Here is a 25008-nt window from a genome sequence, read left to right as displayed (position 1 = left end):
TGCTTCCGTCTTTTCCTTCTGACTGCTTGCCTTTAGGGATTTCTCTGTACATTACAGCTATACCAGAGGACTGGAGCAAAGGAAGTTGAAAATCAAATAAGTTGATTTGTAATTGTTAACAACTCAGATAAGAGTTGGTTGAAGGAGAAATTAATTGGCTAAAAATGAGAGTTGGGAATTGTCTTGAAGTTATAGTAATCCATCACTGTACCCAGATCAATAGAGGTGGCCGTGGCAGCTTTCTACTCTTTTGTTTTGCAAAGGGAACCATGAAAGGTGGAAACAAACAAGAAGAAGCGTGGATAAATCCATTCGTTAAACAGTTTTCAAATATCAGTTTTTCGGTAAGTATGTTTTCCCAGCAGCCCCCTCCCCTTTTAATGGTGGTCTGATACCCCATAATGTTATAGGTGGTCTGTTAACCACCTATAATGATGGTTAAATTACCCTAATTTAACTTTTTGTTTTCTTAACAAATTATTACTTACGTTTGAGGCCTTAGGAGTCTGCTGGAGGTTACAATAAAATGGGCCATGAAGCCTTCTTTATTTTTATAGTTGTAGCTAAAAACATCGGTCACATATCCTCTTTGCCTTTTGACAAATAACGAAGTAAAGGTTTTCATTTTTAATTTCTTTCCATTGATGAATGAAGGCCTGCTAACATGCCCCATTTTCTTCCTTCAGAGAGACTCACCAGAAGAAAACGTACAGAGCAATAAGATGGACCTTTCTGGAGGTAAATCAGGTTGAGTTTGTATTCATCACTGATGGACAAACGGATCTGTGACATGATCCTACTAAGCGAGCACTGACCTGGGCCAGGAGAGGGGAGGTCTGGGTTCCCGTTACGGTATCCTGTGCTCTCCAGCCCGCGTTAGAGTACGGTGGTTTATAAGCCTTCCAAGTGCACATCGCTGTGCAAGGTCTGAGGTCATGGTGATACCAGTCTGTGATTACCTCAAATCTAGTACTGTGAGGAAGAGTCATCCAGGTTGGATGATAGAGTCTTAGTAATTCAGGGAACGGTATGTGTAAAGGCTCAGATAATAGGATAGAGACAGTATAAGACAGCTAGAGAAATGGCAAGTAGTTCCATGCAGTGGGAGAAGAAATGTAAATTGGTTGTGGTGGTGGGAGTGTGGTAATGAAGAAGCTTTGCCTAGGGAAGGTGCTAGAAATGAGGCAGAGGCTAAAACATAGGGAGCTGGGGGGTTTGAACTTTATTCTGAAAGCACAGAATTAAATAATTTGAAGCAGGAGAATGACATGATTTGGGTTTATGTTTTAAGAAAATTATGATGGTAGGGGCACCTGGGTGACTCAGCCAGTTAAGTGCCCAGCTCTTGATTTCTGCTCAGGTCATGATCTCACCTGAGCCCTGTGTCGGACTCTGCACTAACAGCATGGAACCTGCTTAGGATTCTCTCCCTCCCTCTCTCTCTCTGCACCTCCCCTGCTCATGCATGCATGCTCTCTGTCTCTCTGTCTCTCTCAAAATAAATAAACTTTAAAAATAATAATAATAATAATAGTAAAATTATTATGGCTGCAGGTTGAAAATGTCTTAGGACAGGAAAGATTCGCGGCAGAGGACTAAGGACAAGATACCAGAACCAGTGTGAGATTTGTTGGAGGGGGATTTCAAATCCAGTGAGGATTTCAAAACTCTAAGATAGTAGGTGGGAAGACTCTTAATTCTGTGGAGATTCAGGAATTAGAATCAACGAAAGTTGATAACCAGTCTGAACCAATTCATTGTGGAGGGTGAGGGAGCGGGTGTGATAAAAGCTGATTTCCACTTTCTTGCCTGAAAACTTTAGTAGGTGGTGCCGTTTTTCTGTTAGTCTGAGTCCGGGCAGGAGAGCGGACTATGCAGTGATTTGAACAGGAAGGTTTGATACAAATCTAAGGAATTATTCGAGTGACGAGGCTTTGGCTAGTAGGAGGTAAGGAGCACACTGAAGATAGACTAGCAGAGGCAAGGAGAGGTCTCTGACCTTAGGACTGAGGTGGCGTGCCCGTGCAGGGGGTCCAGACTCCTGGACCCGGCCTCTGCTCACCGCGTGGCAGAGAAGTCACGGTGGTGTCGCCCACGCGGAACTGCAGGAGCTGTGCCCCGCGGGGAGGTGTCTCACGGGAGGCGCTCTGCCACTAGACCGCCAGAGCCGCTGCCGGGGGTGCCGCGGCAGGGTGGGGTCTGTGCAGCAGGAGGGGGTGCCTGCACCCGGGAGACAGCAGTGTCTCCTGCACCCTCTACCCGCAAAGCTGCAGTGTCGGCCGGCCAAGGGAAAGATACGGAAAGGGTCCAGGGCTGACGAAGTGAATTTGGAGCTGAGAGGCGGTAGGTCGATGGATGGCACGGTTCACCCCGCCCTTCGACCACCATCTTCCACGCGCGCCCTGTGCGCACACTGCCCTGTCCCACTGCAGTGGCAGAGCGGCTCTGTTTTAACGAGACACGGCTCTCTTTCTCTTTCTGACGGGTGAGGAAGTCTGCCCTCTCACCAAACTGAGGAGACACACACCGGTCCCAGTAGTCATTGCATTGTCATTGGCGGTATTACTACCCCTCAAAGTTAGTCACAGTTGAGACTGAAAGACCGAGTTGTAGAGCGAACTTTCAGCAGTTGGATAGGGTAGGAACTTTCATCAGTTCAGAGTGGATAAAATGAAAATGGGAGAGAGAAGGTTGGCCTATCCAGATAACCACACTCATGTAAGAAACCATAGGAAACGTGCAGAGCTTGTACTGACCTCGTTTCTGTGATTGGTCAGACCTGTGGCTGGTGTCCTGGCTTGCTTCTGTCGGCACCCGTCCCACACTGTCCTGCTCTCACCAGTACCTCAGCGCCCCCGGGTTCCTTTGCTGCTGGAGGGATGCAGGTCTTTGTTCCCAAAGAATCCAAGCCCTTAATCATCCTGCCTTTTCTTGGTTGCTCTGGCTCTTCATTGACCTTCACTTGTGGGCCCGGAAATGCGAAGGAGCACCCCCAGAGAACCCCCTGGGTTCTAGAGTCCTCGCGGCCCTCATTTTGTATCAAAAAGCCCATTTCCTCTGGTGATCAGAGTCACTTCAGCCAGCAGATGAACCCCTTTTGCCTGGCGGTTCAGTGGCACAAGGAGGGCAAAATGTCCAGGTGCCGTTTTCATCTTCCAGTTCAGCGGCCTGATGTGTCTCCTCGTAGAAGGGTTTTCTCTCTCTTGAGGACTAAGGTCTCCAAATCTGTAGAGTTGCTGGAACAGGAAGCAAGAATTCTGAGTGGCTTGTTAGGTATAACAGAGAAACCATGCCGACTCTCACCTTCTGATTCCCAGACCTCTGTGTTCTGGTGATGTGGGTGGCAGTGCGCGCCATGAAGCAGAAGCCCATCCTTGAAGGATGTTGTCTCCCGACTTGGTTTGTAACCAGTTCTACCTGTCAGTTTGGCTAGCTACTTTTGGGTGACGGCGTATGTGGTCAGACCGCTTGATCCATGGGCGTGATCCCATGACCGTCCTCCCTTTGCTCTGGAGTGAGTTCCGTGGTCAGACACAGTGCTGTGGGGATATAAGGCCTTCCGCCAGACTGGGGATGCCAGAAGCTTTTCAGGCAGGAAAAACAAATCCGTATCCGGACCGTGGGTCCGTTCTGTGAGGAGGAGGCCCCGCCTCCTCCATGGCTCACTGAATGGCACGCGAGTCGCTGTGCTGTTGTGCTGGTGGCACTTGGTGGAAATCTGTCCGCAGAGCGGTGTCTCACTAGAGACTCTGCTACAGAGCCATGTGGAGGGATGGGGGGGGATTCTGGGGGCTGCTGGGAGCACATCGAACTTCCTCCCACAGCGTCTCTCCGGCGCCCTCTGCCGACAGAGCCTCTGCACCAACTGGCAAAGGAAAAACTGTAAAGAGCCCAGGTGTGCTTTGACTGGGCAGTCAGAAAGGGTGAATTTGGAGCTGAGAGATAGTAAACAATACGTGGTTATTATTAAAGATGAGATACAGGGGCGCCTGGGTGGCGCAGTCGGTTAAGCGTCCGACTTCAGCCAGGTCACGATCTCGCGGTCCGTGAGTTTGAGCCCCGCATCAGGCTCTGGGCTGATGGCTCGGAGCCTGGAGCCTGTTTCCGATTCTGTGTCTCCCTCTCTCTCTGCCCCTCCCCCGTTCATGCTCTGTCTCTCTCTGTCCCAAAAATAAATAAATAAATTAAAAAAAAAAAAAAAAAAAAGATGAGATACATATAGGAATAAGAAATTGAGTTTGAGGTTGCAGAGAAGGCAGAATGTGGACCGTAATGGGAGAGGAAGACCTGAGAGAGGAGAAGGTGTGAGCCTGTCTTGTCTCCAGTTTCCCCATCTGCTGAATGGGGGCGAGAAGAGTAGGGTTACCAGCATGAAATTAGAGCACACGTTTGGGACAGTGAGTGCCCGGCACATTGCGCGCATCTGTCCCGATGGCGCATTCTCGTGGCGGCTGTTTTTGTTATTTGTAACTGGAAATTGTTTTTATTATAAAGTTTAGGTTAAAGATGACCAAAGACATCTTAACCTATTTACTTCAGGTTAATTGGTTCAGTAAAACAGCAGCGTCTGCTAAACCCAACTTTACTTGTGAGGAATGCAAGATTTACTAAATGCAAGCGCATTTTTCACGTGTCCTTCTCAAGGCAGAAGCCCTCCCGCAGGGAGGAAATGTTTTGCTTTCTACTGTAAATTTATCTGAAGCCAACTGAATCGTCTTCCTACATGGTAACATCATTTCCTGCCTTTATTAGGAATGTTACAAGACAAACGAATGGACATAGATAAACATAGCCTAAATATTGGTGATTACAATCGAACGGTCGGGAAAGGCCCTGGTTCTCGGCCTCAGATTTCCAAAGAGTCTTCCATGGAGCGCAGCCCTTATTTTGATAAGGTAAGTTGTTTGTTTGTTTGTTGTTTGTTTGTTTGTTTGTTTGTTTCACCCCTGTGGCTAATAACCAGTACACTTAATGGCATAATTTTCTCATTAGTGGTTAGGGCATTTAATGTAAGGTACTGCTTATAATCCTACTACTGGATTTGTAGTTCATTCTCCCTTTTATGTTTCAATTTAGCATAGGGATTGCATTTTGTATTTTCTTCTGAATCCCATAAAATGTGTTTGGTTCTTTTTATGTACTCTAGAATTAACACTAATCTGATCTCTTCTGTTCTCTACCTGTTTCCTGTTGATGCTGGAATGTCATGTGACTTCTCTTCTGTTCCTGCAATGATTTCTCCCTTCTACTTGTTTGCTTGGCTGGTGTTGCACATCTTTGTGTCTGTCCAATCAGGATGGCATTGTAGCAGATGAATCCCAAAACATGCAGTTTATGTCCAGTCAAAGCATGAAGCTTCCCCCTTCAAATAGTGCACTACCTAACCAGGCCCTTGGCTCCATAGCAGGGCTGGGTATGCAAAACTTGAATTCTGTTAGACAGGTAAGTCCACGCGTGTATTTTAGGCTCTCTGTTGAATGCTTTGTAGAAGTAATAAGATCTCTCTTACTTGTAGTTACTGTGTTTAAATCAATATTACAGTGTGGTATTGCGACGTCCGTCCCTAAAGAATCCCACTGGGGTTCTGTTGCTGTCGTTTGGTTTTGCAGAATGGCAATCCCAGTATGTTCGGTGTTGGAAACACAGCAGCACAAGCCCGGGGCCTGCAGCAGCCTCCAGCACAACCTCTTAGTTCATCTCAGCCTAATCTCCGTGCTCAAGTGCCTCCTCCATTACTCTCCCCTCAGGTAGCAACTGTGGGCGTGCTCTCCCCTGTGTACCTGGAAACACTTGATATTTGAACGAGACAGTTAGGTGCTCATCACGTCGACTGGCATCTTTGAGACGCAGCTAATGCAGAATTAGCGGTCTTTACAAACGGATGTGGGTTGGGTCAAGAAAATGAGTCCAAGTTCAGTTACACCTGAAATTTACCACTACCTTCCGGAAAACACGTTGAGGGGAGGAAGACAACAGCAAAGTAAATTGGCCGCTTTAAGATTTCACCCCTGTCCTCTTGTAGTTAACCCAGAAAAGTTTATATGAACGATAAAGCAAAGCAAGAACTTAACCAACCTTCCATGGTAATAGTCCACAGATTTAATTGCTCTATTGACAAGTCAAAATACACAGCACATTTAGTTAGTTTTGAGTTATTTGATCAACGTTATTAACTTGCCATTGTGATCCTAAGGTTCCAGTTTCATTGCTGAAGTATGCACCAAACAACGGTGGCCTGAATCCGCTCTTTGGCCCTCAACAGGTAGCCATGCTGAACCAGCTATCCCAACTAAACCAGCTTTCTCAGATCTCCCAGTTACAGGTGAGTCGGTTAACAGTCCTATTCAGTGCAAGTCTGTTGAGCGTCTACTGTGTGCTAATAAACCCAAGACTCTGCGGGAAGCGTGGCAGCAAACAGTGGGTGCCGTCACCCCCAGGAAGTTTACAGTCTGTCGGGGAGGACAGGTCGTGAGCTGGAAGGGCGGGATGCTCTTCGAGCACCACCCAGTCAGATCTGGGATGGCGGAGGGAGTGGGATGGGGGCGGGGAGGGGGGGTGAGGACATGTCCCTCATGAAGCGCAAGTAGTTTAGACCGAACCAAAGACCGAATTCGACAACGGCTTGAGGCCAGGGAGCCCCAGGAAGAGGGTACGCCAGATGAGGCCACGCCTTAGGTCCACCTGCAGCCATCCCGAAGCTTGCTCTATGACACGACTCTGATGAGGTGCTGACGGTCTTTTCGCCATCTCCCCTCCAGCGATTGTTAGCGCAGCAGCAAAGGGCGCAGAGTCAGAGAAGCGTGCCTTCTGGGAACCGGCAGCAGCAAGACCAGCAGGTAGGTCGCACCTTTCTTTCCCCTTTTGCTTCGCTTGCGCTGAACTCACTTCATTCGAGCTTGTGACAAGAGAGGCGAAATGCCTGTATCGAGATACGACAAAATATGTGATGCGTTAAGTCTCCTGTTTGCCCGGAGGTCGTGTTAACTGGAGTGTGGTGATTATTCACCTTCCTGCCGGGGAGGAGGGGAATTCGGCAGTTGAGGGGGGAATACCTGGGTATCCCTAAAGACTTTCTCTCCAGTGTTTCCCGATCACTTGGTTGTTTTCAGGGTCGACCTCTTAGTGTGCAGCAGCAAATGATGCAGCAGTCTCGCCAACTGGACCCCAACCTGTTGGTGAAGCAACAGACCCCGCCAGCTCAGCAGCAGCCACTCCATCAGCCAGCCATGAAACCTTTCCTCGAGAACGTCATGCCCCACACTACACCCGAGCTGCAGAAAGGGCCGTCACCAATAAATGCTTTCAGCAACTTCCCTATAGGTGGGTTTCTCCTTGGCCAGGGCATTCACCTGACACCAGGAGCCACTGCCTGACGTCTTCTCCCTTGGCGGCACAGTTCTGTCCCCTCGGAACCGCGCCGGCTCTGTGGCTCGTTCCTCTCTGGGAGCTGCCCTGCCTCTCCCAGGGTCAGCCTATCTCCCTGCTTCCAGGAAGGCCTCTCTCCATTCCAGAAAACCATGCTGTTTCAAAAACTCCCTGCTCATTTAAAGTGGGTTAGAATAAAGGTGAAGTTGCTCTCGAGCCCCAGGTGGTTTCCTTGTAGAGTGTGTGTGGGGGGGAAGGGTGGTGAGTAACCACAGGCCAGAGACACCCGGAGCAGTGCCGCTTTGGGGAATAACTGGGATGAGTGGCTTCTGTGGGGCAGCGCCTGAAATTGTCACGATTGTCTGAGTCTTTAGGGGTGATTTCTGGCTTGAGTGTTGAGTGTAGGACACAGAGGCAGGAGGGTTGCCTCTGTTGCCCTTGCAGTAGCCCCCCTCTTCCTTTCTTTCCCTGTCTCCCTCTGGAAACTTCAGGCTTGTATGTTTTTTCCCCCTCCCTGGGTCTCTTTTCTCTTTGTGCCTCTGATTATATTTTGAGCCTTGATTGTTGACACTGTTGATTTTGCTTTTGCTTTCTCTCTTTTCCCTTAAAATGGCTTCTCGAAAGCCAGCTTGATTGGTAGCCAGCCCAAGTGTGTTGAAGACAGCTAACAAGCTAGCCTGCTCTTGGCCGTGGGTGGGGTGGGGCCTGCTGTTGCCCTGCTTCGCTTCACTCTGGCTCCCCCTCGTATTGCTGCGGACTCTCAGCAAGGACAGAGAGATACATTTTCCTGGTTAAGAGGTCTGCCTAACCCATACCAACACAGCATGGTTGTCTAAATCAGGCATTGGCAGACTGGAGCCTGTTGGCCACATTTGGCCGGTGGCCTGGTTTTGTAAAGAAAGTTTTATTGGAACACAACCATGGTCTTTTGTTAGCATATTTTCTGTGGTTGCTTTTGTGCTACAACAGAGTTGCACAGAGACCCACAGACCTTGTGGCCCACAGAGCCTGAGATACTTACTATTTGAAGCTTCACAGAAAAATTTGCCAAGTCTTGGGTCTGGTTGACGAGTCCAGAGAACAGCAAATGTAATTGCTGTCTTCCAAAAATTGGGATGATATTAGAGAATTTACGTTATTAAAGTTTTTTTTTTTAATGTTTTATTTATTTTTGAGAGAGAGACACAGAGTGTGAATGGGGGAGGGGCAGAGAGAGAGGGAGACACAGGATCCGAAGCAGGCTCCAGGCTCTGAGCTGTCAGCACAGAGCCCAGTGCGGGGCTCGAACTCACAAACCGTGAGATCATGACCTGAGCCAAAGTTGGTCACCTAACTGAGCCACCTAGGCGCCCCACGTTATTAAAGTTTTTAAGTTTGGGGGCGCCTGGGTGGCGCAGTCGGTTAAGCGTCCGACTTCAGCCAGGTCACGATCTCGCGGTCCGTGAGTTCGAGCCCCGTGTCGGGCTCTGGGCTGATGGCTCGGAGCCTGGAGCCTGTTTCCGATTCTGTGTCTCCCTCTCTCTCTGCCCCTCCCCCGTTCATGCTCTGTCTCTCTCTGTCCCAAAAATAAATTAAAAAAAAAAAAAAATGTTGAAAAAAAAAAAAAAAAAAGTTTTTAAGTTTGACCTGATATCACATGGACTGTCGTCAAACCCAAGTGTTTAAAACTATTTGTTTTGAAATTTTAAAATACGAACCACCTGGCTATGTGGCCAGAGATTCTGGCTCCCATTGAAAAGTGTTCATTTTTAACAAGAATCTCAGATGATTCTGATGTTGATGGTCCCTGGATCACACTTAAGAAACCCTGGCTTAACAGTCAGTTTTCTGACCCACAGTATGCAAGATGGAAATTTCCATCCTGTTCCAACAGAATATCTGAGTGCGATGTGTTTCATCACCAAAGGTCAAGGAAGTTGCGCCTTGAGATATGGGAGTCTCTAAATTATTAGAGCAGGACGTTTTTACTTTTTTTTTTTTTTTTTTTTCTTTTAAGGTTTGTTTTACTTTTGACAGAGAGCACAAGTGGGGAAGGGACAGAGATCAAGAGGGGGTCAGAGGATCCAAAGCAGGCTTCGCACTGACAGCAGAGAGCCTGATGCGGGGCTCAGACTCACGAACCATGGGATTGTGACCTGAGCCAAAGTCAGATGCTTAACCAACCGAGCCACCCAGGCGCCCCAGGACATTTTTGCTTTTCAATGACGGTGTCCTTTGGCTGGCCAGCCAGTTGAAAACTTTTGTTTATAAGCAAAAGATAACTGAACGTGATTCCCTATGTTTCTTCATGCGTGGTGCTCTTGGGGGATAGCTAAAGAGATCTATTTTATTGGAGATAAACTTTAAGATTGAGCTTCCTTAAAATTGTCTTTTTACCAGGGAAATTTATTTGTTTGCTTGTTTATCGTTTGAGAGAGAGCAAGCACAAGAGGGGCAGAGGGAGAGAGAGACAATCTTAAGCAGGCTCCACACTCAGCATGGAGCCAAATGTGGGGCTTGATCCTACAACCCTGAGATCATGACCTGAGCCCGAAATCAAGAGTTGGATGCTCCAACTGCCTGAGCCACCAAGGTGCCCCACCAAGGAATTTTAAGATAATCATATTCTATAGAGAAATAGTTTTCCACATTAACACAATTATAGTTTTAACAGTTTCATGGTTTGAAAACATTGGGTTATTGAATATTAGAATATCAATTGAGGATTTCTACACAACCTTGGCCAGGGGCCCAGAGTGTTCTGCCTACCTTGTGCTTGTCTGTAATCATTTGGCTGTGCACATTTGTAGGGTGATACCTGCTAAGGAACAGTCACAGGTCACAGGATTAAAAACATTAGATTAGTTACATGTTTTTTCCTAGAAAATGGAGGTCGTGGTATTGGAAGGAAAACATGTTATATTTTATAAAGTGGTTTTCTATTAAAATATTGTTTTGTTTTCAGGCTTGAACTCAAACTTGAATGTAAATATGGATATGAACAGTATTAAAGAGCCACAGTCAAGACTAAGGAAGTGGACTACAGTGGACAGCATTTCTGTGAACACATCTTTGGATCAAAACTCCAGCAAACATGGTATGAAATACATTCTTACATGTTGTACTTAAACAAAACAAAACCCTGTAGAATACTAAATTTAGGCTTTTATTTTCTCTTAAATGTCTATATTTGTAGCCAAATCCACGTAGACCCTTTCCTCATTATTAAAAAGTGCTTATTAGTTATTAAATCTTAGTTAAAATTTTAAAAAGGCACAATTAACACAATTAATGATTTTGTACAAAATCGAGATTCAGTATACATTTGGGGTTTAAAAATTTGTCCCTCTTTAATGGTCATTTAGGTTTTTGCAATAGATTTGGTCGTTCTAGTGTTCTACTTAACATTTACTTAATTTAGTATGATGGGGAGGGTATTAAAAACTCCCAGCATAATTTGATTTCTGTCAGCGTTTTGTATAATGGCACATTTTCTTCATGTATTTTGTTGCTTTGTGTAAAGCATATAGATTTCAATATTATTGTCTTTTCATCCGTTAATTACATTTGTTTTTTAGAAATATAATTTTCAACCTGTTTAACATCAATCCATCTAGCAAATGTTAGTGGAACATTTTCTGCTTTCCAAAGGACCGTTCTTGGCCACCTGGACTACATAGATACACATGCACACGGCATGCACACCATTGAGCATAGATGAGCCAGGAGCAGTACTTGCCCTGAACGGAGCTCTTTGGTTTGGTAGCAAAAGTCAGCATGTAACAGCTTTTACACCCTGTGGTAGGTGCCAGGAACACGGACGGACTGAGATGTTGGCACACGTGGGATGGCAGTGTGCGGTCCACTGTTGGGGGGTGGCAGGGGGCAGGAACGACAACCTGTCGGTGCGCTGGGTCTGGAAAGGCTTTTATATGGAGACTAAGAAGCGGGTCTTCAGACCACATGAAGGGGTAGAGAGAGGATGGCAAAAAGAGTAGAGCATTTGAAAAGTTCAAACGCAGGACAACCCGCGGGGTTCTGTTATGCACGCGTGTCACAGAGGTGAGGGGGCAAAGGGAGGAAGAAGAATCTAGGACAGTAGAGGCCAGAATGAGCAAATCACAGACCACTTTGTGCCGTAAATCATCTTAAACTTTCAACCCAGAGACACAGAAGACTCCAAGCAGTGTAAGTGAGGCAGAAGGCAGTGGATGAGGAGAGAGTGCACCAAAAAGAGCCTTAGAATTAAGGATGGAAGGGCTGGGTAACTAACATAAGTCCTTGTGCAAATACATGATTATCCGTAACGTACCTCCTGGGCCTCTCTCCTTCAGCCCAACCCCTTGACCTTTAAGACTGGGCTTGGGGTGGGCTGCCTGGGTGGCTTAGTTGGTTAAGTGCCCAACTCTTTTTTAAAAAAAGAATTTTTTTTTTTTTAATGTTTATTTATTTTTGAGAGAGAGAGAGAGAGGGAGACACAGAATCTGAAGCAGGATCCAGGCTCTGTCTGAGCGGTCAGCACAATGCCCGTTGTGAGGCTAGAACCATGAGATCATGACCTGAGCTGAAGTTAGACTCTTAACCGACTGAGCCACCCAGGCGCCCTGCGCCCGACTCTTGATTTTGGGTCAGATCATGATCTCACAGTTCATGAGATCTAGCCCTGCATCAGGCTCTGCCCTGACAGCATAGAGCCTGCTTGGGATTCTCTCTGCCCCTCCGCTGCTGACACTTTGTCTGTCTCTCAAAATAAATAAACTTTAAAAAGGGGGGGTAACTCCTGGGTGGCTCAGTCGGTTAGGCGTCCAACTTCGGCTCAGGTCACAATCTTGAAGTTTGTGAGTTGGAGCCCCACGTCGGGCTCTGTGCCGGCCGCTCAGAGCCTGGAACCTGCTTTAGATTCTGTGTCTCCCTCTCTCTGCCCCTCCTCTGCTCCTGGTCTCTTTCTCTCAAAAATAAATAAAACATTAAAAAAAAAAGTTTTCTAAAGAAATCAGGAATAGAGGCCAGCGCTCAGAAGAAAAATCTGAGCTAGAATAAGGTTTGGTATTCATCAGAATGTTGAGGTCATGGACATGGACGAGGTTGCCGAGAGCAGTGGAGCCTAGAAAAGAACAAGGACAGCATCCGGGTGTGGCTCTAGTGAAAGGAGTAGCTGGAGAGGTCAGATGTAGAGAGCCAGAGAAACGCTTCTGTCATACGGTTTTCTGTCTTCTCAGGGTAAAATGGAGTTTTCCATGTCTGCCCTGCTTATCTGAGCCTCAGTTTCTTTGTAAAAATGACCTCTTGCCTTCCGTGCACTGCTGTGGCAGTTGTCACATCCCTCATGTACCCTACAGTGCTCGGCATACTGACCCAGGGCACGCCGGTACATGGTGTGTGTCACATAAATGGGGTCCTCAGCATAGATTTTGAAGTCACATACGCTTAGGATTTCATCCCAGTTCCTAAACTCCTTAAGCCACAGTGTTTGCACCTGCAAAAGGAAATGAGCCCTCCCAGAATTGTTAACGGGACTGAATGCGGTAACGGCCGTCAAGCTCTTCCCTTGCGGCTTGGCACCTGGTGTGTGCCCATTTGGGCGGCGGGGCCTTCCTGTAAGCAGCCCGTTCCTGTGTGTCCTTCATTGGCTTCAATTAATCAAATGATTTTGTGTTTATATTTTATCTTCTTTTACAACTTAATGTTGATCTTTTTTTCCCACTCATTTTATCGCATGGACTGTTTTTGCATAAATCTGCAGTGTAAGCAGTAAATTCTTAAGTTTTTTAGTTACTAGCTTAAACAGTAAATACTTTTATTCTTATATATGTTCTAGGAAAGTGCTCTTCTTCCGAATAAGGAAGAGGTTGATCCTTTTTCTTTGCTCCAGTCTAGATCCCTGCTGTTCTTTATTTACTTAATTTGATGCTTGAAACTTAGTCATTCTTTCTTTTCTTAAAAATATTTCTATTAGTAATACAAATTACTTAATATTTACAAGCTTCTCTGCTCCCAGAATGTTCTCCTTGTCTGTACTTGAGCAGGTGGCATAGCTGATAGTAACTAACCCAAGACCAGTGGTTTTTGTTTCATAGGTATTATTTCGGTATCTCCAGACTTACATTTCATCCCCTTAAAAATTAAGAATGGGGCACTGGGTGGCTCAGTCAGTTAAGCGATCGACTCTTGAATTCAGCTTGGACCGTGATCCCGGGGTTGTGGGATTGAGCCCTGTGTTGGGCTTCGGGCTAAGCATGGAGCCTACTTAAGATTCTCTCTCTGTCTCTGTCTGTCTGTCTGTCTGTCTGTCTGTCTGTCTGTCTCTCTCTCTCTCTCTCTCTCTGCCCCTCCCCCTGGACCCCCTGCACAGGTTCTCCTTCTCTCTCAAAAATTTTTTCAAAATCAAGAATGTTTGATCTGATGTATTCTGTTTGGTTGCTTTGATTCTTTCTTTGTCATTGTATTTTTTCCTCCTCTGTAAAAATGATTTCGGAAATACTTCTTGACCCGGTTGTGGTTTTGGTCTTCAGCTCCAGAAGGAAAGATGGTTTGATATCTGTATGTGAGAGCCTGCTAAATGTCGAGTCTTAGAGTGTTGGCTTTTTCAAAAAGCTTTGCAGTCTGTGTAAAGAAGTGCTTTTTCTTACACTACTACCCTCCAGTTCCTCACACTCTCACGGTCTCCCCTCCCGGGGCTGCTCCTTCCTGATCGGTGGCTCCTGCTGGCCTCTCTCCCAGCAGAGACTCGGAATCTTATTTGTTGGCTTTGTTTTTCCCTTTCCTTATATTAAGAAGAGGGAGAGGAATGTTAATCATTCTATTCCCATTATTGATAGTTCACTGCGGTTTCCCTTTCTCACTTATAATCAAATTCACACCTGGCTGTCAGTGTTCAGCTAGGTGCCAGCCCACGTGTTATGTTTTGTTAGACCCTCACGATTTTGAAATCATCTTTTTCAGCATCCGTGTAAACATTCAGAAAACTTCACGCACAAATTCAGACTTGTGGCGTCTCTTAGAAACAAGCAGGCCTGGCGGCACGGAGCTCCGGAGCAGTGAACACCCGGAGCGGGGTAGCTGCCTGCTGGTGTGCTCGCTGCCCCGCCCCGTGGTCCCCACCCCCACCGACCAGCCCCGGGTGGCAGCATTTGCCATTTGCGTTTGCACGTACTTGGGAGTGCGGGGCTTGTTCCGTTTCTCTTCTCCCTCCCCTCACACCTGTGCCCTCCCTTCCACTGGGGGAAAGAGATTTTCCTACAATCCCTAACCAGAGAGATCTCGCTCTCTAGTCATGCTCCCATTTGGGGAAGGACCACGGGAGTTTGCCTGTAGCCAGCCTCCCTCGCTTCTTCATCAACCCTGAGTTCATGTTGGCATTTGTGCTTCCCTGTTGTAGAAGAGAGGGGCTGTTGTCCCCTAGCAGTGGAGCAGGGTAGAGATCATCTTTAAGGGGGAGGCATGTGATGGTAGTGTTCAGGCTCGCGTCAGACCCGAGCTGAGGCTGGGGAAGGCTTTGGCCGGCATTGACTGCTCACAACACTGTCTGAGATGGGGTCTCTGTTTATCACCATAGAGAGCTAGTAATAAGTTACTTGTGGAGCAGAGAAGAAAGGGCGAACCCAGGAGACCTTCTGTGTCAGAAGTCCCCAAGACCACTTTCAAGGTCACTGGTTTGCCAGAAGAATTGACAGAAGTCAGGAAAGCCGTATGACTCATGGTTATGCTTTATTACAGCAAAAGAATACAGACGGAAGTCAGCAAAGGAGAAAGGTGCATAGGGCAGAGTCCAGGAGAAGTTTCCTGTTGTCCTCTCCCAGTGAAGTTTCACGGACTTCATTCTCCGGCCACAGTGTGTGAAACCACATACAAAGTATTGCTGACCAGAGAGGCTCACACAAGCCTTGGCATCCAGGGTCTTTATCGGGGGGTCAGTCACATAGGCATTAGCACCTGCGTGGTTGTGTTACGCGGTCTCCAACCCCCGCAGACCTCTCAGAGATCTGATAAAAATACTGTATGACCCAGGCCTCGGGCAGACAGAAGTAGATGTTCACCAGAAGTCACCTTGTTACCAGAAATTATCTGGCTTGGCTGAGGTGCAGGGTATGCAAAGGTACTCTTATCTGCAGGACATGCTGTGGGCTTGGAGGAGCCCAGGAGTGAGGGAGGGCCAGTCTCGTAGCTCTTTGTAATGTGTACTCTGGGCCTACTGTCCTAACTCTTTACTGCACACCTTCCGGAGTAAGAAAAGACAGATTCGTTAAGTGAGGTAGGGTGGAATGGCAAGGACATCTGACCAGGAAGTTGTGCGTGCGTCGCAGAAGGGTTGGACCAGGTTATCTGGGAAGCTTTATGGTCTTAAGATCCTACAACTAGAAGGCAGTTGATAAAATCTTTTCCCCTCATCAGCACCCAGCACGTTGTTCTGTGGTGGGGGTACATATATAGAATATTTATTTCCGTCTTGGGGTTGAGGGCAGTAGCTGAAGGATTCCAGAAGAAGGTTGTGATCTCTTAAGCTGAGATTACGAAAGATAACAGGAGTTAACCAAGCAGAGGTGATGAGAGGGGAACCCAGGGCTGATGGGTGGAGGCCTTATAAATGATTGAAGAGTTTGAGTATTCCCCCCTCTGCAGTGGAGACCTGTTGGAGAACGTTCAGCTGGGAAGTGGCATGTTTTGTATTTGGGATTACTCTGGCTGCTTTGTGGAGACCTGGGGAGTGGAGATCAGCTGGGGCAAGGAGATCAGCTGGGAAACTTCTGTGCCTGATCCAGAGCTTAGCCAAACAGGAGACAGTGTAGCCTGACCCAGTGTAGTCATTACTCAAGAGCTATATGATCATTTCACAGTACATAAGAGCATCAAATTCTTATGTTGTGCACTTGAAACTAACACAGTGTTATACGTCAGCTATATCAGAATTTTTTGAAGACGAGATTAAACAAGTTACAAAGACACCCACTGAAACAAAAACGTAAGTCTTCCACATTTTCAGAAAAGAGAAAAACAGGTATTTTTAGAGTTTTTAAGGAATCTATAAAGAAATCGGGGCTCCTGGGTGGTCAAGTCAGTTAAGCACCCGACGGTTGATTTCGGCTCAGGTCATGATCTCACAGTTCGTGATTTTGAAGCCCAAGTCTGGGCTTTGTGCCGACAGCACAGCGCTTGCTTGGGATTTTCTCCTCTCTGTCTCTGCCTGTCCCTGCTCTCATTCTCTCCTCCCTCTCTCTCCCTCTCTCTCCCTCTCTCTCTCTTTCTATCAAAATAAGTAAACTTAAAAAAAAAAAAAGAATCTGTGAAGAAATAAAAGGCATCATATAAAATAATATGAGAAACTAGAACCAAAATATATATAAAATTGATAAGCAAAATGAGCCAAAGTAATTTATCAGAATAAATTCAGATTGAATCCTAAAGCAAAATCCAACTCTTTGCATACAAGGGACCCAAAACAAAATAATTCAGAAATCACTGCATTTGGGGGACCTGGGTGGCTCAGCCGGTTGAGCATCCAATTCTTGGTTTCAGCTGAGCTCATGATCCCAGGGTCATGGGATCAAGCCCCGAGTTGGACTGAGATCGGAGCCTGCTTGGGATTCTCTCTCTCCCTCTTCCTTCTGCCCTGCCTTCACTCGCTCAGCGGTACGCGCGCTCTATCAAAACTAAATTGTTGCAGTTGTGCAAAACAAAAAATTGTAGGAAGCAGAATTGATAGGACTTAGTGATGGCCGGGGGGGGGGGGGGGGGGGGGTTGGGTGGCAGCCAGGAGAGCCTCTCTGCTTCCTAACCTAAGCAGCATCAAATCTGTCCCTCTGATTAACACGTTTGTGACATTCGGTCCTCTCCACTGGATTTTTATCTTGAAACTTTATTTGAGTAACCTTGGCTTAAAGGTCAGTTTGCTAGTTTGTGAACTTTGGACTGATGATTATCAGAAATGGAAGGTGAAATGGTCACATGGCAGAAAGAACATCGAACCCTGAATCAAACAGACCTGAATTCTAAGTTACATTTGCCACTCAGTGGCATATCACATTTGGAATTTTTCTTAAGCGTGGGAGTGGTAGTTGACATGATGGCAAAATGGCAAAATAGACACAGACCTGGGATTTGAGACCTAGCTCTGCTATTTATTAGCTGTTGGCAAGTAACTTAACCTTTACCTGCTAAGTGGGAGTATAATAATACCTCCTATGGTGTTTGGAGGGTGAGTAAGGCAACACCTCAGAAGCACTCAAGCACTAGGACAGGGTGAGACACTAGTGCCCAGGCGGTGTTGGCCTTCCTTATGGTCACCGCTCACACGCCCGCCTCTAAGACACAGCATTTCTGTGGCGTAAATCCAGCTCTGCTTGCTTCAACTACACTTGCCGCCTACACGATCTCATTTCCCATCTTCTGCACCTTCTCCCATGAAGCAATTAATAGAAGGTAATTAGGGGCCCCCGCATAGTTCAGACAGTTAAGTGTCTGGCTTTGGCGAGGTCATGATCTCACGGTCCGTGGGTTCAAGCTCTGTGTCAGGCGCTCTGCTGTCAGCAAAAAATAGACAAGGTATATCTATTAAAAATAAATAAGCAGGGGCACTTGGTGGCTCAGTTGGTTAAGCGTCTGACTTTGGCTCAGGTCATGATCTCACGATCCGTGAGTTCGAGCCCCACGTCGGGCTCTGCACTGACAGCTCAGAGCCTGGAACCTGCTTCCAGTTCTGTGTCTCCCTCTCTCTCTGCCCCTCCTCGACTCATGCTCTGTTCTCAAAAAAATAAATAAAGATTTAAAAAAAATTTTAATAAGACAAAACAAAGATCAGTGTGGAGAATAAATCATCAGGAAACAAGTGACGATTTCTAAGTGAGCATAAAGTGTCTTTTTGTGGGATTTCACACTCAATTTTGATAACAGGTAGCTTCGCTAATGTGGTATGGTCACGAGGGGGTGTGTATAAGTAGAAATATAAACATCCTGAAAAAAAAGGATATTTGTCTTCATTACATGCATAGCAGTCTCGATTCTCGGGTACACCTCTTTGGCACTCACAGTGTTCCCCACCATCATTCTTCCTTTTCCACGGTTCTTTTCTTCTCTCCATCACTCCTCATCACCCCCTGCCCATCCTCCCCCCACACACACCTCCTGGACAGAGACTTCACTGTGCTCGGTCTCCATGTAGGCCAAGATACCAGTGTTTTAACGATTTGAAAATAAGTGTGTACTCGTACCCGTACCCGGGTCACTTGTTGATGGCTCTGGTCCTTATTATCCTTCCGGAAATAAAATTCATGATGATAATTTCCAGATCTCGGTACATGAGAGCGTGAAAAGTGACTGAAGTCTGGGAGAGTGCAGAGCCTTGTTTTCGCCTTGCCTTTTCACATGGCCTGCAGAACACAACTTGGAACCCGCAGACCCATGACGAGTTCTCTCTTGCTATTGGAGAAACCGCAAGAAATAAATTCACGCGTATATTTTGCCTCATGTTCACTGTCCTGTGTCTCCCTCTGTAGGTGCTATTTCAAGTGGTTTCAGGCTGGAAGAGTCTCCGTTTGTTCCCTATGACTTTATGAACAGCAGTACTTCTCCAGCCAGTCCTCCAGGTTCAATAGGAGACGGCTGGCCACGTGCCAAATCGCCTAACGGCTCTAGCAGTGTTAATTGGCCACCAGGTAAAGTGCTGCCGGCTTCCTCCGTGGGGGTTTCTTCCCAGTAAGGTTGTGTTATCTCTAGAGGTTGTAGGTTCTACTGTAGCCCAGTCCTGGGCCGAGGGTGGGGGGGACACAGATGGGACGCATGGAAAGCTGAGCATCAGGTCTTGGGCCAGCGAGTGGGTCTGGCCCGTTACCGGTGCCCCTACGCTCCAGGCGGCGAGAGCGGAGTCAGTCCCGCAGGCCAGCGTGAAGAATAACACAAAACCTCCGTTCGTTGTTCCTCTTCGCCGTGTTGGGGGACCAACTTGACCGTGTTTTCTGTGGGCTGAGGAGTCACCAGAAATGTACTTACGGCCGCCTTTTCTGTTGCGTTGCTATGGCTTGTGATTTAATAAAGCGCTTTAAAATGTTAGTGTTTAAAAATATGCAAGCGCAGAGAAATTATTTCACTAGCAAAAATGTGCAAATTGTTCATAAGTAGCAGCTTATGTTACACTAATTCTGGTAACTGAATCAGGAGAATTGCGTGGACTTTAGGAATAAAAGTTTTGGATATTTAATAACGGATTTTTAAGTGACAAATAAGCCTGGACTAATTTTAAGTATTTCCTTCCCAGAATTTCGCCCTGGTGAACCATGGAAAGGTTATCCAAACATCGACCCTGAAACTGACCCTTACGTCACTCCTGGCAGTGTCATAAACAATCTTTCAATTAATACTGTGCGGGAAGTTGACCACCTCAGGGACAGGAACAGTGGTACGTAGGCGGCGCAAGTCAGAATTTCTGAATGATGCTGGACGATGTGGTTTAAGAATGGTCCAAAGCAGATGTGAAACTTACAGCACAGCACCTGACATCCAAGGGAATAGTGAAAATAAAAAGAGAATTCTCCATTTTCCCAGAGGTGACTCTTTGCCACTTTAGAAACGATGGGGACTTATTAGCCCTTGATATGGTAAACAAACATATTCACTGCATCGGGTAACACAAAGCTCCAGCGAACGTTTGCTCTCCAGTAATTGTAGTAACAATTAAAAGGTGTTTATCTGCTTTATATGTGGCTTCAGTGTTGACATCGTTAAGAAACGGGTGCTGCTTTTTGTAAAAGATTTTCTGTCGTTAATTGTTTATGCACTCTGGGTGTTAAAGGACTTCGTGGGAAGAAGCAGTTGAGCTTTCCTTGTTTTCCCGAAAGTGAAAATTAAGGCCAAGTTAAGGGTCTCGCTCAGACACGTTTTAGTGGGGTATCTATCAGAGGAAATCGCCCCGCCACCTACCATATGGTTATTCTTCAGCCCAGTTGCAGGGTTCTGTGCACACTCCTGGAAAAGGATGAATGAGATGGAAGTATCTTCCGTTTCTGAAACCTGTATCCTCCTATTCCGCTAGCCAGCTTATAATAAAATGTAAAGCGGTCAGCATTTTACGGTAAATGCATCATTCGTGAACAGGTGTTGGCCATATCACAGTGGTAAGGACGGAATCCTCCTCGTTGTAAAATGGCTGAATTTAGGCCGCTGTGTAGAAGTGGTGGACGTACCCACTGCTCTCCCAGAGGAAAGCGGGACAGAGCCAAGTGTAGAGCCTCACAGCTTCTTAACGGAAGCATCTGGTGGCTTGCAGAAACGGGCTTCTTTTTGTACAAGATAGCCAGAAGAGGAGTTTGGATTCGATGTTAGAAGAAGCACACCATTGAAGGTTTTGAGCCCCAGACTTGCGGTCGCAGGTGGGCGGGCGGGCTGGCCGCGGCGAGCAGGGGGGACTGGAGTGGGAAGCCAGGACAGACCTGTCACGGTCCAGCCCAGAGTAGCGAGTGGTGCTGGGCAGGGGGCGTGTACCAAAATGTCCCTGGAGCTGAGACGGGGCTTGGGGGCAGGGGGATCGAGCCCTCCTGGAGCGGGGACGGGGACTGGGAGGCCTGCTGTCTCCGGGCGTGTCACGGATAGTGACACGGACAGTGCTGAGAATCAGGCGGAGGAGGGGAGCCACGTCCCGAGCCGCAGCAGGATGATGAGCGGACAGGAAGGTGCGGCTGTGGGCACGGGCGGCGGCCCCGGACCCCGGCGTCCGCTTTCCTTTCTTGGGCCGTGCTGTCGCGTTGCAGCCTCACCGGGTGCTTCTGCTGCTTCTCAGGCACCACGTACGTCCCTTGCTCTGGGGATGACTAATTGGGCTCTTCCCCCACGTAGGGTCATCCTCATCCTTGAACACCACGCTGCCTTCAACTAGTGCCTGGTCATCCATTCGTGCCTCCAACTACAACGTTCCCCTCAGCAGTACAGCACAAAGCACTTCAGGTGGGCTCGTCCGGGCTTGCCGAGGCCCCGTCAGAGCGGGGGGGGGGGGGGGCCTCTCCTTTTTGTCTAAAGGCTTTTCGGGGAGGGAGGAGGGTATATTTCTGAGCCTGGGAAAGTACTTGTAACCCCACTGATCCCTTTTGCAAATGGACCGTACCCAGCAGTCTTTTCCCAAAACAGCCTGCTGTCACTCCTGTCCGAGAGCCAGCTTAGTGCGCGTTCTCTCAGAGCGCTTCTCCAATGAAGAAGCTTTTATTTTTGTAATTTCTCATCCTTCACAGACTGATAATTTTATGAAGTGTAGTAAACCTGAACTTGGAGTTGCTGGAAAAGTGCAAGTTGTGGCAATGTCACGTTGCTGTCGGTTTACAGACACTCACTCTGAATTTCTGTACTCGGCTGTCACACACCAGTAGGAAACTGTTGTGACCAGTCTTCTGACCACACTCGAAGTCACGCTGACTTACAGGACGTGCACGTTATGAATCAAGTAGAAAAATGGTGGACAGTGACAGAAGTTATAAAATTCTCCATCCTCTTGCACCCCCACCCCCCCATGGTTTTTTAGCATTATTTTGAAATAGTTTACCGTGTGCCTGATCCCGCACACCCCAATTGCCACGAGGCTGCATGCTTCAGGAAGTGAGCTTGCTGGCTTTTTTTTCCCCCTTTCTTTTTTAAGCCACACAGGCCTAGGTTTGAATCCTGGCTGTGTGCGGGACCCATAGGCAAGTTGCTTGACCTCTGTGCTCCTCGGTAGGATGTGTGTCGGGACTAGAGAGAGAGCACACACCAAGTGCCCAGCGGCTGGGCGCTTAGCGCACACAGGCCCCCAGTGAACGTCTGCGGTGGAGACCCCCTGAGGACACCGCCTGACTACTGTTGTGGTCCTTTTTCCTGTGTGTAAACCAGAGAGTTCTAAAATCTATGTAATGATCCATGTGGCGGTCTCGAGTGGCTCACTTATGGTCATGAAGGGAATGTGCTCCCGGTTGCTATCTTAGTGCAATCCAGAGTGTTTTTAGCTTTGTTTCAGTTTCGATTACAGTACAGTTATGTACACTGGGCTAAGAATTTCACAAGTCTTGAAATTATTAAGAATATTAGATGAATGGTCTGAGTTGTTTTGAGTCAAGGGAGCAGTTTCATTTTGGTTTTTGTGGTTTTTTGGCTGTTTAGTTTGATTTGGGGATTTTTGACAGTCTTTTGATTGGTTTGCTTTTCGTGGGAGAATGGGTGCTATCGTTATTTAAATTTTCTCTTTTCTAAAAGTATTATCTTCCCCCCTCTCTGCTGTGTTTTCTCCCTGTGAGTAGCCAGAAATAGTGATTCCAAATTGACATGGTCTCCTGGTTCAGTTACAAACACCTCTCTGGCTCATGAGCTGTGGAAGGTCCCTTTACCACCTAAAAACATCACTGCTCCGTCCCGCCCACCTCCGGGACTGACTGGTCAGAAGCCACCCTTGTCTACGTGGGATAACTCTCCCCTTCGTGTAGGTGGAGGATGGGGAAATTCTGACGCCAGGTATACCCCAGGTAAGATGGGTGAGATGTGCAGGGTGGTCTCGTGTGCTTTATTTGCTGAACAGGAACCAGCACGAACAGTTGAGTTTAACAGAGACTGAAGTAGCATATGTTGCGTTACCCTCTGTGGAGCAGGATTAGACCTTAGATAAACACACGGTTCTCCGTCATCACCATCTTCCGCAACTTCCATGTCCTTGTCACTCTTAAATTTTACTTTAAGTTGTGTCTGGTTTACTTAGGAACACTTACACCCAAACACACACAACAGTCAGTGGTCCGGTTCACGAAACGGGCATCACCTCTCTTTGAGAGGTTCCTCGGGAACGCATCTGAAACCGTGCAACAGCTTCCGGGTCGCAGCAGCCCGCAGAGGATCGCCGTGTCACAAAGACACGTAGAGGCTGGGCAAGATGGAAGTAGCCCGCCTGGCTTTGCAGACTGGGCCCTGTTCAGGGAAGCCTGGCCTGTGTTCCAGATGATGCTGACCTTTGCTGTTTCAGCAGGGGCACACGAGGGTGAAAGGCGGTGCTGACTTAACCCCGTGGGGCCAGCAGGCACAGGGCAGCCTGTCCCAGGACACCGTCACACACGCCTCCCCTCCTCCCTTCCCCTAGCATGGGATTTGGACGGGCGTTGTGTTCCCCGCCGTGACACACACACTCACACAGCCACAGATTTAACTCAGAGCTGTGTACCGATTCTACCAGTAAATACAGTTCCAGTCTTCATTCTCCCCCAGGCCCAGAACTGTAGCAGCCTTCCCATCTCTAGGCTGAAAAGAGTAGTAAAACCTCCCAGTGATTTCTGATCTTTACACCTGTGACTGGCTGAAAGAAAGCTTGGCAGTGTTTCACTTGGGGGGACATGGGGGGGGGGGGGGGTGGAGTTTTAATTACATGAAAAGAACACTTGAATGTGTTCCAAGCTGCTAAATGCCAATGAATGTCATTGGTGTCGGGTGTGTGAGTGGATCTTTCAGGCCCCAGGCATGGCTGGGCGTGGCCAAGTGGCTGGTGGCAGTACCCAGGGAGGGGAGATGGTGAACGTGGCCCGGGACCCCCACCCCCACCCCCCTTATGAGGGTGGGTGCGGCTGAGGGTGAGTAAGCCACGCAGAGCAGAGGGAATAGCGTGTGCGTGGGGCGCAAGTGCTCCTGGGCGGAGTCACTAGAGACGTAGGGGGAGAAAGGACAGGCAGGAGCCCTGTCCCGCGGCATCTTCTCGAGCCACACTGGAGACTCTGTGAGGCACCCTGGATGCCCGTAGGGGTGACTTGAGCATGTCTTAGTTCTGGGAGTAGGTGCCCTGGGGCTGAGCCGGAAGGCCAGACTTGGGGCTCCTGGCCCCCCCCCCAGGCAGAAGTGGGAACGTCTGGGCCATTGCAAGCTTTCTCTTTGTAACTGAAATGCAGCTGACACACAGCCCTGCAGTGGCTTCTGGCGCAGGACGTATGATGCAGCAAGTCTGCACGTCACTGCTCGCCACCAGTGTGGCGACCGTCTGTCCCCATGCACGGTTCCGGTGCTGCTGACCGTGTCCCTGATGCTGTGCCTTTCCTTCCTGTGCCTTATTCATTGCACAGCTAGAAGCCTATGCCTACTTCCCCCCACCCCCACCAAGTTGCCCACCTCCACCCCTTGCCGCGGCAGCCATCGGTTTGTTCTCTGTACATATAGGTCTGGTTCTGCCTTGTGTGTTCGTTTGTTCTTTAAATTCTGCATATGGGCGAAATCATACGTGTTTGTCTTTCTCCGTCCAATGTATTTCGCTAAGCATCGTACTCTCTAGCTCCATCCGTGTTGTTGCCATCCACACGCGGCAGCATCTCTTCCCTTCTTGTGGCTAAGTAATATTCCGTTGTGTGTATAACCACATCTTCCTTATCCATCATCTGTCGATGGATACCGATTGCAAGCTTTTAAGTCCCCTTAGAGCTTCACACTCTGTACGACAGGCATGCAGAGTCATGGAAGGATACCCGAGGTCGCCCCAAACTGAGGCCTTTCCCAGAGAGCACCCTTTTGAGGTCGTTTTAGCTTTACAGTTGAAAAGGTCGCAAAGGGATCTGGCCTGTTGTGCCTCACCCGCCTGCCATGTGATGAGCTGGGGGCTGTCTGAGCTTACTCTCCCCAGAGGCAGAGCCACGTGTCCCAGGAAGTCAGGCCCAGTCAGAGCTGGGGTGAGCTGGCATTCTGAGCCTGGGGGGA

The 25008-nt window shown here is 47.9% G+C and overlaps 1 protein-coding gene across 11 annotated transcripts in view; it reads left to right on the top strand.

The window, feature by feature from the left end:
* Positions 1-25008, top strand: part of TNRC6A (trinucleotide repeat containing adaptor 6A) — a 100174-nt gene that overhangs the window by 71485 nt on the left and 3681 nt on the right. For 9 of the 11 annotated variants that reach the window (XR_009256539.1, XM_058710547.1, XM_058710543.1 and 6 more), the window contains 13 exons: positions 264-344; positions 687-738; positions 4753-4895; positions 5296-5442; positions 5610-5747; positions 6194-6322; positions 6759-6836; positions 7110-7320; positions 10310-10441; positions 18834-18992; positions 19592-19732; positions 21166-21273; positions 22590-22811. Coding sequence is in view for 10 of the 11 variants with exons in the window: in XM_058710547.1 (XP_058566530.1) it covers positions 264-344; positions 687-738; positions 4753-4895; positions 5296-5442; positions 5610-5747; positions 6194-6322; positions 6759-6836; positions 7110-7320; positions 10310-10441; positions 18834-18992; positions 19592-19732; positions 21166-21273; positions 22590-22811 (1741 nt within the window). In the remaining variant the exon portion in view is untranslated. The remainder of the gene's footprint in view (positions 1-263; positions 345-686; positions 739-4752; positions 4896-5295; positions 5443-5609; positions 5748-6193; positions 6323-6758; positions 6837-7109; positions 7321-10309; positions 10442-18833; positions 18993-19591; positions 19733-21165; positions 21274-22589; positions 22812-25008) is intronic. The other 2 variants (XM_058710546.1, XM_058710548.1) reach the window with 2 other exon arrangements.

The sequence above is a fragment of the Neofelis nebulosa genome, chromosome 18 (assembly GCF_028018385.1).
Source record: "Neofelis nebulosa isolate mNeoNeb1 chromosome 18, mNeoNeb1.pri, whole genome shotgun sequence".
NCBI lineage: Eukaryota > Metazoa > Chordata > Mammalia > Carnivora > Felidae > Neofelis > Neofelis nebulosa.
This window is presented reverse-complemented; position numbering and strand designations above follow the sequence as displayed.